General features: G+C 46.3%; 2 protein-coding genes across 2 annotated transcripts; one reads left to right on the top strand and one right to left on the bottom strand.

The window, feature by feature from the left end:
- Window positions 1–194: 194 nt before the first annotated feature.
- Window positions 195–1,451, bottom strand: LOC117862005 (nuclear transcription factor Y subunit B-11). The gene has a single exon (XM_034745515.2). The coding sequence runs from the start codon at window positions 1,191–1,193 to the stop codon at window positions 405–407; it is 789 nt and encodes a 262-aa protein (XP_034601406.1). The 5' UTR covers window positions 1,194–1,451; the 3' UTR covers window positions 195–404.
- Window positions 1,452–8,204: 6,753 nt separating this feature from the next.
- LOC117860829 (LRR receptor kinase BAK1) lies at window positions 8,205–14,997 on the top strand. Its single transcript, XM_034744215.2, has 11 exons — window positions 8,205–8,475; window positions 10,441–10,573; window positions 10,658–10,729; window positions 11,194–11,337; window positions 12,105–12,176; window positions 12,268–12,339; window positions 12,424–12,533; window positions 12,727–12,861; window positions 12,938–13,279; window positions 13,398–13,792; window positions 14,182–14,997. The coding sequence occupies exons 1-11, from the start codon at window positions 8,370–8,372 to the stop codon at window positions 14,494–14,496; spliced, it is 1,896 nt and encodes a 631-aa protein (XP_034600106.1). The 5' UTR covers window positions 8,205–8,369; the 3' UTR covers window positions 14,497–14,997.
- Window positions 14,998–15,650: the final 653 nt, after the last annotated feature.

The raw sequence follows: 15,650 nt of genomic DNA, 5'->3' as shown, positions 1-15,650 counted from the left end.
TATCATTTTTCTCTTTCGGAATTTCTATACTTCTTAACAACATTTTTGGCGCGGCAAAAAATGTTGATTTCCTCAGCTCCCTTGGTTGATTTTGTATTGGAAATATAGAGCTGTATTTTGTACAAATGCGGACATGCCAACAGAGCATATATGCAGTTGGCATGTCACTCATCGAAGCAATTTTACTTAGGTCGTTGAACAACTAATAGCTAATTTCTTCCGTTCTGAGTGAAGAGAAATCTTTCGAATTCAAATCCAAATCGACTTCCTAAACATTTGATGAGAGAAGCAGAAACTAGGCAACAATAATTAGTACGCGAATCCAGTTACTAAGCAGCAGTAGTACAGCACCATGCGTGCATCTGTGTCGGTTTGTTGTCTTCTACACCTAGCTTCTACGGCGTTCACCATTGCACGGCGCCGTGTAGGTGGCCGCCGAACCCCCTCTGCATGCCGCCGCCGTTCTCCTCGTCACCGTCGAACTCCACCACCTTCGACCCGTCCCCGGCGCCGTACGCCTTCCCTGCCGCCGCCGCGTAGTACGACGTCCCGCCGCCCGCGCCGAACCCGACGCTGACCCCCATCATGAGCCCGACGTCCGCGGATCCGCCGCCGCCGGCGTCGTGGCCGCCCGCGCGGTCAATACCGGCTGCGGCGGCCCCTCCTCCCGCACCGATCATGTCGGCGCCGTCGTCCGCGCCGCCGCCGCCTCCGTCGCCGTGCCGCGCGCCAGCGCCGCCGAGCACCGCGGCCTTCTCGCCCTCGGCCTCGCGGTAGCGGTTGAGGTAGGACTTAAGCGGGCCGACGTAGGCCTCGAACCCCAGCGTGGTCATGGCCCAGAGCAGGTCGTCGCCGTTGATGGTCTTGCGCTTCTCGCGCTGGCACTTGTCGGAGGCCTCGCCGGTGACGAAGCTGATGAACTCCGACACGCACTCCTGCACTGTCTCCTTCGCCTCCTTGGAGATCTTGGCGTTCGCCGGCAGCGACCGCTTCATGATGCGCGACACGTTCGCGATCGGAAGGAACCGGTCCTGCTCCTTGGCCGGCGAGTCGCCGCCGCAGTACCCCGCGCTGCTCCCGCACCAGGCAGCAGCAGCCGCCGCCGCCGCGCCGGACTCGTTGTCCGACGGCGGGCTGCCCACCGGGCTCAGCAGGTGGCCCTGCTGCTGCCCGTAGCCCTTCCTGCTCTTCATGCCCTTCGAGTAGAGTAGCTGTAGCCTGTAGGAGAGAGAGTGAGGGACAGCTAGGGGTCTTCTTGTGGGAGCTTGGGGAGGGATGGACGATGGAGTGGTGGCAGGAGATGATCTCCTTTTAAAGTTGGAAAGGAGGGAGCAAGCTAAGCTAAGCTAGCTAGGAGAGATGCGAGTGTGGAAGGACGGTATTGATGCCGACACAAAGCCAGCACGAGATTATTGTATGAGCATTGCAAAATTCTTGCACAGCTAGGAGCTAGCCTATGGCGAAGTCAAAAACTAATATTTGGCGGTTCGCGGTGGCCAAGGGCGGCTTGTTTGGAACACAACGATTCCTAGCTAGAGAATTACAAGGATTTCACACGAAGCAATTCAACTTATTAAGTATTGATCAGATTTCAGAAAGAAGTTCATATTGGTTGGACTACAACATTCAAATTTTAAGTGCGGTCACCTCCATTTGTATAAAAGGATTCAAATTTTAGGGAGGGATGTTGCTCTCTAGATTAGTTAGGGAAGTATATGTTGTTTCATCTGTTCAAGCACTTGAAGGAACCATAGCCATGTTGCAAGCCTAGTTGCGATGTTGAATACTCAGCTTAGATATTCTTTTGCATAGTCATTTTCAGTAATGGAACAAAGTGTGTGAATGCATCCACTCTCCTACAATCTGAGCTGAAAATTGAGACTTATATGGTGCATGCATCGTATGCTGATCGACCCGAATATATCTGAAGATCTAGAACTTGAGAGGCCAAAGTTCCAAAACGAAGATGAAGACAGAGGAAACACCAAAATATTCCATGGGATATAGCATGGCATACACCATACCCTAGCCACTGGGCCGTGCCACTTCAAGCAACGGGCATCTCACAAAGATTTTTGAGGTTCCTAAATCAGTGGCAAGGGATCACAGAAGTGGAACAGATGCACGACAACCTTTTTACCAAAAAAGGGGAGCCCATGGTCACTGGTTTCATCAATGTGTTTAAGTCCACAACCAAAGATGGCATGTAATACAAATGCATAAAAACTACTATGAGTCATAAAAACTTAATTGGGGTCTTAAAATATCTTTGGTACGAACTATAGCTCCCTCAGTTGGACGAATATGGTATCCAGTGATTTCAAAAAAGCCTAGACAAAGGCCAAAGGGAGAAGGATGCCTCTCTTATCCCCCCTCTTTTCTTCTCTTTCCCGGGTTCAAAGGCGCCGCGGATTATTCGCGCCATCACATAGTGCAATAATAGAAGAATATGTGAGGGGCAACTTGGGTGCAGGAGCGGGATTAATTAACGTAATGAGGGGATTAGTTTAGTCACTTCAGCAGGCTGTGTGCATTATGAAAATGCATGGGAGGTGATGATGATTGCTCTTGGTTTGGACTGGAGTTGAATGGTAAACGGATGAGTAGTTTACTTAGTTTTAGCAGCCGGAGATTGTTCTGTGAACTGAGATCCTGCCATTTGTCAGATTCCAGTGCAGCCGAAAAAAGCACGTTTTTAAGTGTTCATTTGCCGGAATGCCGGTCCCTTTTTTTCAATTGCAATATGGGGAAGAAGAAGATGTTGATTGTTTTTAACTGCCTTCTTTCTTTTTTTTTTTCATAAGATGGTAGATCCGAGCAAGTTTGGCCTAGCTCGGCAAATTTTGGAAGAACGGTGCTTGTGTGGTTAATGGAGTTCTGTAAGAACTACAGTGCTTGTGTGTGTGGTTAACTAAGGCGAACCCAAATCAGGCCCATCATCAACGCACTTGTGTTGTGCTTTGGTGACTAAACTGCCCAAGGGTTGGATGGACGGCCCGGATTCCCCCACATCCATTTGAACTGTACCACTCCATTAGAGACACGTGTATACCACTCCAGTGAAACCAAAAGCATGATTGTGATATAAAAAATCCGGAAATGATGTTTAATCAAACTAGAGATAGAATGAACAATCAAAAAGGGCAAAAAAAAAGTAGAAAATAATTCTGCTAAAAGGTTTGTGCTACCGTGTCTTTTATGCACACACTCCAGCGGGCCGAGAGCCATGGTAAAGCTCAGCTTTAGCAGGCCAAAGCCCAGAGAAAGCCCAAGCCAAAAGTAGATGGTACACAAGCGCCAGGCAGAAAGGGTCTGTTCTTTTCCTTGATGGATGCTTGCGCTTTGCTGACCTTTCAAGCTCTGCTCGTCAGCAGCTTGCATCGTTGCATGTGATGAGAACCTTCTCGAAAGCAATCCGCGTGCAGGAAAAGCAGTGCGAGAGAATATTTTAATCTTACTCCAGCGTCATGCTCAAAAGTCAGCAACGGTTACCCAAGCACAAGTTGACCGTGCAGCAGGATGTTGCTTATCGGATCCAAAAAGATGTATGTTTCATTGGTACTCGCTACGTTTTGAATAGTCGTTTTGCACATGCATGAATCATACCAGTTGAGACATTAATAAATAATAATAAAAATAATAATAATTATCATCGATGACTATTGTAACAGCTAACTATAATATACATAATTGGTCGTATTTCCAATTGATTATTTTTTTTACCTAGTTTAACCCCACCACTTACGTAAAACATGCCCGTGTGGATCATATGTTCACGCATCTTGCGTAGCTATATATTTTATTTGAAAGTGTCAATAACTTTTTTTAAAGTCACCATGTATGTTTGTTTATTTGTAAGCTATATATATGTTTTTTTCATTATTCAACATGTTTAATAGTATAAGCTAATATATTTCTTTTTTACATTTCCACACGACAGGTGCTATATCCCGTGGGGAAAAAAAAGGATAAGGAAGAACATTTCAACGTCGCCGCCCACCTTCCGAAGACCTTTGTAGTGCTTTTTTCCGAGCAACATAGGGGGCCTTTATAGTGCTTTTGAACTCGAGTGACCAGAGGATGAGCCACGTGCAAAATTTTGATAGTAACTAGGATGAGCAGATATACAATGGATTAGTGTAACCTCGTCCTTCCATCATTTTCTTCAGGTAGCTTTGAGTTTACTGTCATGATCGAACCGGTGTGTCACTAACCTCGTCCTCATTTTTGACACATCAAGATACAAATGACGTACCTACTTTTGTTGATGGTCCAACTGGGGTCTCAAAAAGAAAATGCCCCCATCATTAACGTTGGACCAGCCTCTCTTCCGTCCTTTTGCTCACTCTCCTTGACTCCTTACACTGGTCCTAACATGAAACTCGGCGAGTGACATCTCAATGTAAGCGCCGGAAAATCCTACGAGCTAGCGTAGACCTCTCGAGAACATTGCGTGAAAAGCCAAGTGGTTTTAGTTCTTTTCCTATAAAGAAAAGTCGTGGAAAAGAGGAAAAGAAATTCCTGTACCCTAAGAGGAAAAAGCTTGGATGATACTAAAAGAAGACAGACGAGATTCTATGGCGATTTATGAGAATCCTGTTCCTCGCCTTGCCACGCACGCGAAAGTATATCATGTATCCTTCAATTGAGAGCACTACTTTATGTTTTAGCGACACCCATGTCGATCTTTCTCTTCTTTAATGGGACCTAGTTATATTTCAGGTACATGAAATTTGACAATTCTTAGCTAATTTTGAAAACAAACATATGAAACATCAAAGAATACTATAGGCAGTATTAATATCGGAGTTACAACATTATGTTTAGTTTAATGTTCTATTCATCTTTAACATCCAAAAGCAACACTACAGCACGGAAAATGACATTTGCAACATGGTATACGTCGAGTAAAAAAAATCATACACATATACCACCGTATTTTATTTGTTTAGATGACAAAAAATATATATGTGGCTAAAACTTTCATACACATAAACATGTGTAGCTTTCTCTTTGCTAAAAGTTTGTTTTGGTCGGTACTTGGAACTTAATTTGTTGCAAATACAAATGTGTCCTCGTACCGCAAACAAAATTTTGCTAGTCAGCCGCACCACCGGGCATTCACCATCCAGCCGTCCGTTCCGTGCGTGCGGACGGCGCGGCGTTTGCCCTGCCGTAACATGACGCTGCACGCGCGCGCAGCATACGCCTGTGCCCGCGTGTGCACGAGGAATCATCAGCGTACAGCACAGCCGGCGACGGAACGCAACGGGACGAGCTCTGCCTGCGGAACGGAAAGGCAGCGATACCGTTGACCGGATCCCACGTGGAGGCGAGACCGGGATGGGAACTGGCAGTGAGAGCTGGGGGGCCTGGGCCCTGGCCGCGCCGCGAGGGGACCGCCCGTGCAGTGCGGTCGAACAGGAAACAGCGGCGGCTGGAGCGGTGCACGTGTTGCGTTGCTGGTGCCCGTGCCGTGGCCGTGGTGGGCCTGGCGGGTGTGATTACGGAGAGCGCGCCCCCAGACGTTCCAAGTTGAAAGCTAGAGTATCCGCTCATTCAAAGTTCTCCGGGCAGAGTTCAAATTTGCCGGTTTGTACACTTCAATTTTACGCACTCGTGCGTGCCTTATACAGCAGGGGGACCATATGTTAAAACCACCATATTTATGGATGGTTATCATTCCATTGCTTCGGTATTATCCCATTAATCAAAATAGTCCTTCAGCTATTTGGAGTGCTTCGACCCAGGTTATGTGAGCACTCAGTTCATCGTAGGCCTGCAATTATTGTCTGCATCCGCGGACTCATTTGATATGATGCTAGTGCTTATTCATGCATGGTAAACAGCCACATGTTAGCCCACTTTACTATTATCAACCAAACACTATTGTCACTGTCATGTAAATAGTCAAGTGCTAATCCATCTTATGAACTGTCTATCATTCTTTCCATTTTGGTAGCTGCGTCATCATTTTCATGGGTGAATCAAGAGAGTGCAAGGGGCTTAAGCCCCCTACCTCCCCACAAACAATGGACCTTGAGTCCTCCAAGTTTCTAAGTTGACGTTTGTGGAATGGGAAATAGAGGTTAGGATAGGGAAATGAGGGGTGTGATAGATTTTATCCCATGTTTGTGTGATGGGATAGGGAATGTGACGTTTCTAAAGTGGGAAATAGGGGTTGGGATAGGGAAATGTATATGGATTGGGACAGGGAAATAAGACTATCTTTTCCCAGCTACCTTTTTTCCAACGGGAGGGGTGGGTTACATTAGGAAATTGAGGCGCAGCACTGGCGGATGAGATGAAGACAGGTGTGGCGGAGCTGCTGATGGCCTCGCTCGCACGGAACTCCAAGGCTGCCGCCAGTCACCTCTCGTGCGGGGCTGCCGCTCGCCACGCAGGTGCGATCAACCGAAGTGCCGCTTTCTTTGCGCGCGGGTCGTTGTATAGGTTGTGCGTCGTCGCTTGCCTCCCACACGCCGCTAGGGGCGCTACTCTCCTTGCTGCGTAGACCTCCACAGCGGCCGAATCTTCGAGAATGGAGCTGCCACACGGGGGCAGAGTTGCTGCTTGCCTCACGTGCTGGCCTGTGAGGAAGTCACAAAGAGAAGGCAAAATAGACAAATCCATCCCTAAATTTTTACTCAAGGGTCAACTTCATCCCCCAATTCTTGAAAGGTCCAATTTAGTCCTCCAACTTCATTTTTCCAGTTCAATTCCATCCTTCGTCCTAGCTAGATAGCCAAGTAGGTGTTCCACGTCACCTCGACGTATGATCAAGTATGGCAAATATCCTATATGCCCTTTGTTTCGTTTAGCTTCCCACTTCTCGCTCTACCTGAACCAGCTCCATCTAAAGGAAATGGTCAGGCTGCATCTTCGAGCACAAAGCCAACTAAGAGAAAGGGGATAGAGGGCTATGGATTGTATTACAGTGAGCAAACTGGTTCATTTTTGCAGCCTGAGTTGGATACAGAATGAAAGGAGGTTTTTTTTTTGGACTTTTGACATGCATCGCAAAACTTTAAGATCCGGTTGGATGACAGCGGCACGCCTATATGGAGTTCCAGCTCAGATGGAGGATAAGATTGAACCAGAAAATAGAAGTTGGAGGACTTACTTGGTCCATGCAAAAGTTGAGGGACCAAGTTGACCCTCAGACGAAAGTTCGAGGACGAATTTGCCTATTATGTCTAGAGAGAAATTGCAAGCAAAGGACAAGCGGAGATGGTAGAAAGGAAAGTGTTTATTTATTTATTTTATTTTTTGTGGGACCCACTATATAACTCTAACCTAAACCAAGAAGCAACCAAACATGGGAAGAGGAAAAGGATCACGTATCATTATCCCTAACCCATCCCATCTTATCCCTGCTCATAGCCAAAACCATTTCCCAATAGCTATCCAAACGTCACCTAAAACTCTAACCTAAACCAAGGAGCAACCAAACATAGGAAAAGGAAAAGTATCACGTATTCTTATCCCTAACCCATCCCATCTTATCCCTGCTCATAGCCAAAACCATTTCCCAATAGCTATCCAAACGTCACCTAAGGGAAGAAGAGATTGTAACTTCCTTAAATAAATACTAATGCACGCAACAGAATTGCCATCTATCTTAACTCTAGGTGATTTTGACAATGCAGTTTCTGCACTCCTCATCTTAGCTCATGTATCCAAGTTCATATTAACTTGTGTCTTGAAATGGAGAGAGTGGTTCAACCCAAGAGCTTACCGTAGAGAGGTGTAGCGATGTATCATAACCTTGCGTGGTGTTTGCCCGTCCGCACGGGATCCCGCCTCCCCCGCACCTCACGTCCTTACCCCGCCTGCACGGGCGCCGTTCCGTTGACTCCGTTCCGGCACCGCCGCGCAACCCCCTCCTCCCTCTCCACTGCGTCGCTCACCTGCTAATCCCCGAGCTCTGACTCCTAAACCCCCGCCCCGCTTAATCTTAAACAAAAGCAAAAAGCAAGCGAGAAGCTTAACCCCCCGCCCCCGCTCATAAAAAAACAATATCCCGTTCGATTCCACCCCCCCGCCCCCACCACCCGTGTCTCGTATCGGCAGACGCAACCGCAACAAAAAGGCGCTGCCCCCAGGAGGAAAGGAAAAAAAAAACGTGGGGGGAGAGAGAGAGAAGCCGTCGAAAAGCGGAGCGCAGCAAGGGGATCGATTCGGAGAGATCGAGAAAGAGGAGGAGGCGGGGAGGGGGGCGGGGCGGCGGGAGCTGTGCTGCGCGCGACCGGACCCCTCGCCGGATCGCCCGGCGGCGCGGGCGGCTGGAGGCGGTCTGATCCGATCGATCCGGCGGGAATGGCGGCCCGGGGAGGGATCTAGGGCGCTACCCCCCGGTGGCGCGGGCAATGGCGGCGGCTGCGGGGGCGGCGCGGCGGAGGTGGGCCGTGTGGGCGCTCCTGCTGCTGCGTCTACTGCTCCACCCGGCCGCGCGGGTGCTCGCCAACACGGAAGGTGCGTGCGTCCTCGCTCTCTCCGCTTCGCTTCCCTTGCCTTGCCTCCGAGTTGCTCCGTCTTCCGGTGGGGGTTTGCGGGAGCTTGCCAGCCTTGGCTTCCAATGGCTCCAGCCGCCCTGCTCGCTTAGCTTGCTTGCTCCCTCGCTTCCGTTGGGCCCACCCAACCCCCATTTGGATTTGCCTATTTGCCTTTTGGGGTTTGGTCTGGTCCTCCCGGGCGAGCGGGAGCTGTTTGTTCCGTTTGTCCGAGCAAATTTGAATTCGCTTCTCTTCGAATTCGGGATATCTGGCAACTGGCCGGACGAACCCGTCCTGCTTTTGCTGCGAATTTTCTGGCGGTTTGACTCTCCGAGGCTGGAATTTTCGAGTGCAGTGTCGGTGCCGTTCCCGCGTTCCATCTGGTTCCCTATCCCCCTTCCGATTTCATTTGATTTTGTTGCTTCGCGTGACTTCTATCCGTTTTTCTCCCCAATCAAGCAGTGCAGTGCAGTGTCAAGATTACCGCTCTGCCGGTCCTGGGGTTTTTTCTGCTGTGCCGATTGCTACTGTTGTATTAAATTGCTTCGCTAGATTCTGCTGCGCGTTTGCTATGCACTGATGTGTCTGGGCAAGCTAGCGTGGTTACGTTCACGGTCGTTAGGTTCGATTAGGACGTCTCCCTGACGTGGCTTTGTTGTTTCCGATAAGCCGGCCGGCCTGTGTTTCTAGTTGGTGGCTGGGCGATTATCAGGTGGGCCTCTGTGTTTTGTTATGCTACTACGAGAGATTTTTCTCTTCCTCCTATAATTTGCTTTTGGGAAGGATGAGGCTGGCTGGTTTAAGATTGGTTTCTAGTTGGGATCGGTTAGGACTTCACATGATTTGCTTTTGTTGCTGGGGAAAGCTGTATGATGCTCGAGCATTTTTTGGCCTCCTCACACTCGAATTTTTCTTGCACGAAATCTTCACCCTCCTTCTCAACTCCGGCGAGATTCGCGCCCATCTTCTCCGTCTCCGGCGAGATCTATCTCCTCGGGTGAGTTTGGGTTAGGGATTTGGGGGTTTCGCGGGGATTTCGGGTTGCTGGCTTTGGGACTAGAGGAAGCCGGGGACGTAGGCCGGCCCGGCGGTGGAGGCGGTTGGTGGGCGGGCCGGCGAGGCGGCGAGGGCGCCGCCGGCCGGGGTGGTGGGGGATAACCGGTGGGAAGGGTTGGGGCGGGGGAAGTCCACTCCAACGAGTTAGTGCGGGGGAGGGGAGCGGGAGCGGCTTCGGTGGCGGGAGCTGCCGGAGACGACGGCAGGATGGTGGGGCGTCCATGGTGGTGGGAGGAGGAAGAAGAAAAGTGGACCGTTGGATGTATGATGATGTAAATCCAAGGGCTCAAAATTCGAGTGCAGGAGGGGGGTTAAAATACTCGGGTGTCCTATAGACAGCCCCTTGTTGTTTGCTTGTTCGGTAGGTTCAAGCTGATGGTGCTCATTCGAGTGATGATTAGTTTTTTTGCTTGTTGGAGGTATTGGGTGATGCTCATGTGGACCTTGGGGTAATACTTTTGTTTTTTTGGGAGCTAAGGGTTATATCCATGTAGAACCGGCAGCTGTCTTTCTGAATTTTGGCTTTGATAGTTCTAGAACAATTGAGGAATTATTCGAATTCTGGAATGAGAAACTGAAACTTCAAGCATCGGAAGGTGTTTGTCGTACTTGATGCCACCAGCTACTAGTACTAAGTGAATTCAAGTTGGTATGCTGCTTTGATTTTGTGTTCAATGATGTGGGATTATTTCTTCACCTTCAATTGAAAATCATTTGCAATCTGAATCCTAAAAGGAATATTAGCTGCTACAACTTCAACTTTTACTAATTGTAGCTGTATCCTTTTGCTCCCTTGAATGGCATTTCTAGAAAGAGAACTCAGTCTCCTAGGTTTGGTCTGATTAAACTTTGTTTGGCAGCTGTTCATTTTTCATTCTGCTATTAACAGGTGATGCGCTGCATAGCTTAAGGACTAACTTAAATGATCCAAATAATGTTCTACAAAGTTGGGATCCAACTCTGGTCAACCCATGCACTTGGTTTCATGTTACCTGCAATAACGACAACAGTGTTATCAGAGTGTAGGTTCACTTTTTCTCCACTATATATCATCATTCAGTTGGACGTGTTCTATATTTCCTTCTTATGTTTTTCTTCATTCACAGTGATCTTGGAAATGCTGCACTGTCAGGAACCTTGGTCCCGCAACTTGGCCAGCTCAAAAACTTGCAGTACCTGTAAGTTCTCTTTCTTTGCTATGTTTTGATAAGGCCATACTGATTTTGCATGTGGTGGAAGCTTTTACCTTTTAAATATTTAACTTAAGTGAAAATGTTTCAGGTATGATTGCTCATATAAAGAATACTTGTTAGATAGGTGAAAGTAGGGTTAGACTGCTAGAATGTCTAAAGACTGGTGCTCCTATCAAGCGTAATATATGGGGTAACACAATATACGTCTTCCTGTCAAAATAAGTTACTGGCATATTCTGTCCTTAAATAGCGAGCCTTGTGGTAAATATGGCTTGATATATAATGGCAATGCTGTTGCTACTATTGACTGATGACAGTAACATTCACTGCCTGCAAATAATAACCACAACAACCAGTTACCATGGCATGTCATAACTCGGTTACTTTTGGTTTTGTTATGTTCTCAAAATTAATCACTGGCTTCATGTTTTTTTTATTTTTTTATGCAGGGAGCTCTACAGTAATAGCATCAGTGGCACGATACCTAGTGAACTTGGGAATCTCACAAACTTGGTCAGTTTAGATTTGTACTTGAACAACTTCACTGGTCCTATACCAGATTCATTGGGGAACCTATTAAAGCTGCGATTCTTGTAAGATATCTCCATTGACTATCACTACTACTCACTATAGAGTAAAACCTGTTAAGAATAGGAATGTTATGGCTATGCACATGCTAAATCTATCTCAGTATATCATTAAATACAATTTTTTAAGTAGTAGATATGAATGCATTGTTAAATACATCGCTGGTTTTTCCAAGTAGTAGAGCTGAATGCAGACACTTTGTTAAATACAGGTTAATAATGCAGCTGCCTAGTTTTACACTTTACTGGGTCCTGTCGGAAGAAATTAGATTCCAGGATGAAGTTCCTGTTCATGGCAACATTGAGTGATGCTAGTCTTATCTATGGTTAGATTAGTTTTGTTCAGCAGCCCCCCTTTTTTTGCTTGCTTGCTTGAACATGTTTACTAGCTAGCTAACATGTTTACATATGTGTGCTTGGAATAAAAGGTTAATTTTATTTGATTAAGCTTCCCTTGGTTTTATTTCTTCTGTGAACTTGCTTATGCAATATAGCTATATGCTGGCATGCTGCTGCTTGTTAGGCGATGTATATTGTACTACTTGACATTCAGATATTTTAATGCATCTATCGTGTTGTTTTGTACTTGTGCTTTTTCAGTTTATTATAATTATTAATTCTAAGCTGTCTTCATCATATTTATTTCATTGTTTGTATGATACTGTTTATTATATTTATTTCATCATTTGTACTTGGATGTGATGGGCTCATTCCGTCATGGATGCATGCGGATGTTACTGATTTTGCACATCTTTAATTTTGTGTTGGAATAGGCGTCTTAACAACAACAGCCTTTCCGGTTCAATTCCAAAATCATTAACTGCTATCACTGCCCTCCAAGTTCTGTAAGCATTTGTTTCTCAGTTCACATACTTCCTTTCTGTGGTTCTAATTAGTAAACGCACAATTAACCTAATTGTTGCTCTTGAATTACAGGGATCTGTCAAATAATAATTTGTCTGGAGAAGTTCCATCAACTGGTTCCTTTTCATTATTCACACCTATTAGGTAGATCTAAGTATTTATTTGACAATTTCATCTTTTTAAGCCTTGATGCTTCTCCTATTCACACTTGGACCTTTTCTTTTTCAGTTTTGCAAACAACCCTAACTTATGTGGTCCTGGCACCACAAAACCTTGTCCCGGTGCTCCTCCCTTTTCTCCACCTCCTCCATACAACCCACCAACTCCTGTGCAAGCAGGTGATTTTTTAGATTCATTACTATTAAGTACTCCATCCGTTCCAAATTGTAGGTTCATATATATTATTATGCACCTAGACATACACTATATCTAGATGCATAATAATATCTATGAACCTAGAAAAGTCATTGGCACGGCAGTAATCTTGGGTGTGGAATACCAATTTTGCTACTGGCATCTTATTTTGTGCAGGAAGTAGTTCCTCCAGTACTGGAGCCATTGCTGGTGGAGTGGCTGCTGGTGCGGCCTTGCTATTTGCTGTTCCTGCAATTGGTTTTGCATATTGGCGGCGCAGGAAACCACAAGAGCATTTCTTTGATGTACCTGGTAAGCTTTCAACAGCAGGAGAATTACTTGGGGGACAACATTGAATCAATTTAATTTGAGATTTTGAATGTGGCAGCTGAGGAAGATCCAGAGGTGCATCTTGGCCAGCTTAAAAGATTTTCACTACGAGAACTACAGGTTGCAACAGATGGCTTCAGCAATAAGAACATTCTTGGAAGAGGTGGATTTGGCAAAGTCTACAAAGGAAGGCTAGCAGATGGTACATTAGTAGCTGTCAAGAGACTAAAGGAGGAGAGAACACCTGGTGGGGAACTACAGTTTCAAACAGAAGTTGAGATGATTAGTATGGCTGTACATAGAAACCTTTTGCGTCTTCGTGGATTCTGCATGACACCAACGGAAAGGTTGCTTGTGTATCCATACATGGCCAATGGAAGTGTCGCGTCACGTTTAAGAGGTACTCTCAGCTGTTAACTCCAGTTGTTTAGTCTTTTATTTGTGTATCTTAGCTAGTTATACCTTGTTAACAACAATATCAAACTGTAAGGGATTTGTCATTTGGTTTATTTCTGTAGAACGGCCGGAATCTGAACCTCCATTAGATTGGCAAACAAGGAGGAGGATTGCATTGGGTTCTGCCAGGGGCCTGTCCTATTTACATGATCATTGTGATCCAAAGATTATCCATCGTGATGTCAAAGCTGCCAATATTTTGTTAGATGAAGACTTTGAAGCTGTAGTGGGAGATTTTGGTTTGGCCAAACTAATGGATTACAAGGATACCCATGTAACTACTGCAGTTCGTGGAACCATTGGCCATATCGCACCTGAATATCTTTCAACAGGAAAATCCTCTGAGAAAACTGATGTATTTGGTTATGGAATTATGCTTTTGGAGCTTATTACTGGACAGCGTGCCTTTGATCTTGCTCGCCTTGCCAATGATGATGATGTCATGCTGCTTGATTGGGTAATTTACCAATGCCATTTCCTCAGTTCAAATCGCAGGGTGGATATCCATGCCGTTTTGCAGCTTTGTGCTGTGTTGGGTTTGGATGCTCACTTTGTCTGTATTATTATAAAAAATATTGTTAATCACTTCATCCAATAACACATGGAGCTTCAGTAGGGTCTAAATAAGAAGATATTGTTTCTGAATTGGTGCTTTGTTTACAGCTAAACTAAACTTAGCATGGGGCTTCATCATGTCTCTGGAACATTCTTCTATTGTTAACATACTGCTTTAGCTTGTACAGGAGTTGTTTTTGTTTTATTGTTGTGATAAAACACCAGTTTCGACTGGCAAGCTAATAGAGAGTTTATGTGCAAGCTAATAGTGAGTTTATGTGCTTTGTGCAGGTCAAGGGGTTGCTCAAGGAGAAGAGACTGGAGAGTCTGGTTGATGAAGATCTACAGCACAACTACATTGATGTTGAGGTGGAATCCCTCATCCAGGTTGCCCTCCTCTGCACACAGAGCTCCCCCATGGAACGTCCCAAGATGTCGGAGGTGGTGAGGATGCTCGAAGGCGACGGCCTCGCTGAGAGATGGGAGGAGTGGCAGAAGGTAGAAGTAGTACGGCAGGAGGTCGAGCTAGGCCCTCATCGAACTTCAGAGTGGATTCTCGACTCGACCGACAACCTCCACGCGGTCGAGCTGTCAGGGCCGAGGTGATGGCAGCACACACTCATGACCTGCTGCTAATTCTTGTATTTTGTAAGGGTAATAGCGATGTGTATCAATCATCCTAGCCGAATCCCCATTTGTTCATACCAACCGGTGGGCAAAGATATGGTCAGCCACGACACGCTCTTGACTTGTACTGCTGATGGGTCGCCATGGACATGTTATGCCGAGGGTAGCGGAGCTCGAGGAGCTCGTCATGTGCAGTTGCTGAATGCACCGGTGCTCACGTCTTTGTAAACAGGGTAGGGTGAGCTGAGGTGCTTCGGCTATCTTCTGGGTCTGCGATAAATTAATTGTACTGACAATTGACGTCTAACTATTTTGTGTCAAATCAAGTGTAAGTTTGGAACTGGTGGGAATCATTTTGTATCGCCCCTCCTTTGAAAGGTTGGGATGATATAGCTGTGCCTATATGGGTCTGTACTTGGACTTGTTATGGTTGGCAAGGTTTTTAACCTGAAATATTAAATATTAGCCCTGATTGTTGTACGCTTGTAGTTTTGTCTGTAGTTACTCAATCAAGGGATTGGAAACCCAGTTTTTTTTTTACTGATCTCTTCATCTTCGTGATCCATTTGCAAGCACAGAACCAGTACAGTGGCTCGGTAAAACTGGTGAAGTGTAGAGGCCTCCGGTCGAAACTCTGCATCTCAAAATCTTGCATACCTTAGCCCCTTTTGGTTGGACTTCCAGACCTTTGCTTTTGCAAAAGTCAAAAGCTAACTAAAGAGGTAAAAAAATCATATGTACTTTTGCCAAAAGCAGTTTTCACTTTAGTACAAAAGTTAAAAGCTAACTAAAGGGGTAAAAAAATCATATGTACTTTTGCCAAAAGCAGTTTTCACTTTAGTACAAATTCAAAAGTAGGTTCCCCTTATTTTTACTTGTTTTGGTAAAGAAATTACCCATCCATCCCCCGCACCAGTCGCCCCCCACCTGCCTGCCACCCACCGCACCCCGTCGCACCCGATTACCGCCCCACGGCAACCTCCCTCTGCCCGCCGCACCCCTTCGCACCCGACCACCGCCCCACAGCAACCTCCCTCTGGTGCCCCCAGGACGGATTTGCTGCTCCAAGGTTCATCTCTCCCTTCTGTTTACTAAATGCAGTGAGCTGTTTGGTTGATTTGCGTGGTTAGGTA

The sequence above is a fragment of the Setaria viridis genome, chromosome 6 (genome assembly GCF_005286985.2).
Source record: "Setaria viridis chromosome 6, Setaria_viridis_v4.0, whole genome shotgun sequence".
Lineage (NCBI taxonomy): Eukaryota > Viridiplantae > Streptophyta > Magnoliopsida > Poales > Poaceae > Setaria > Setaria viridis.
Note: the sequence above shows the minus strand (reverse complement) of the source record. Positions and strands in the feature narration are given on the sequence as shown.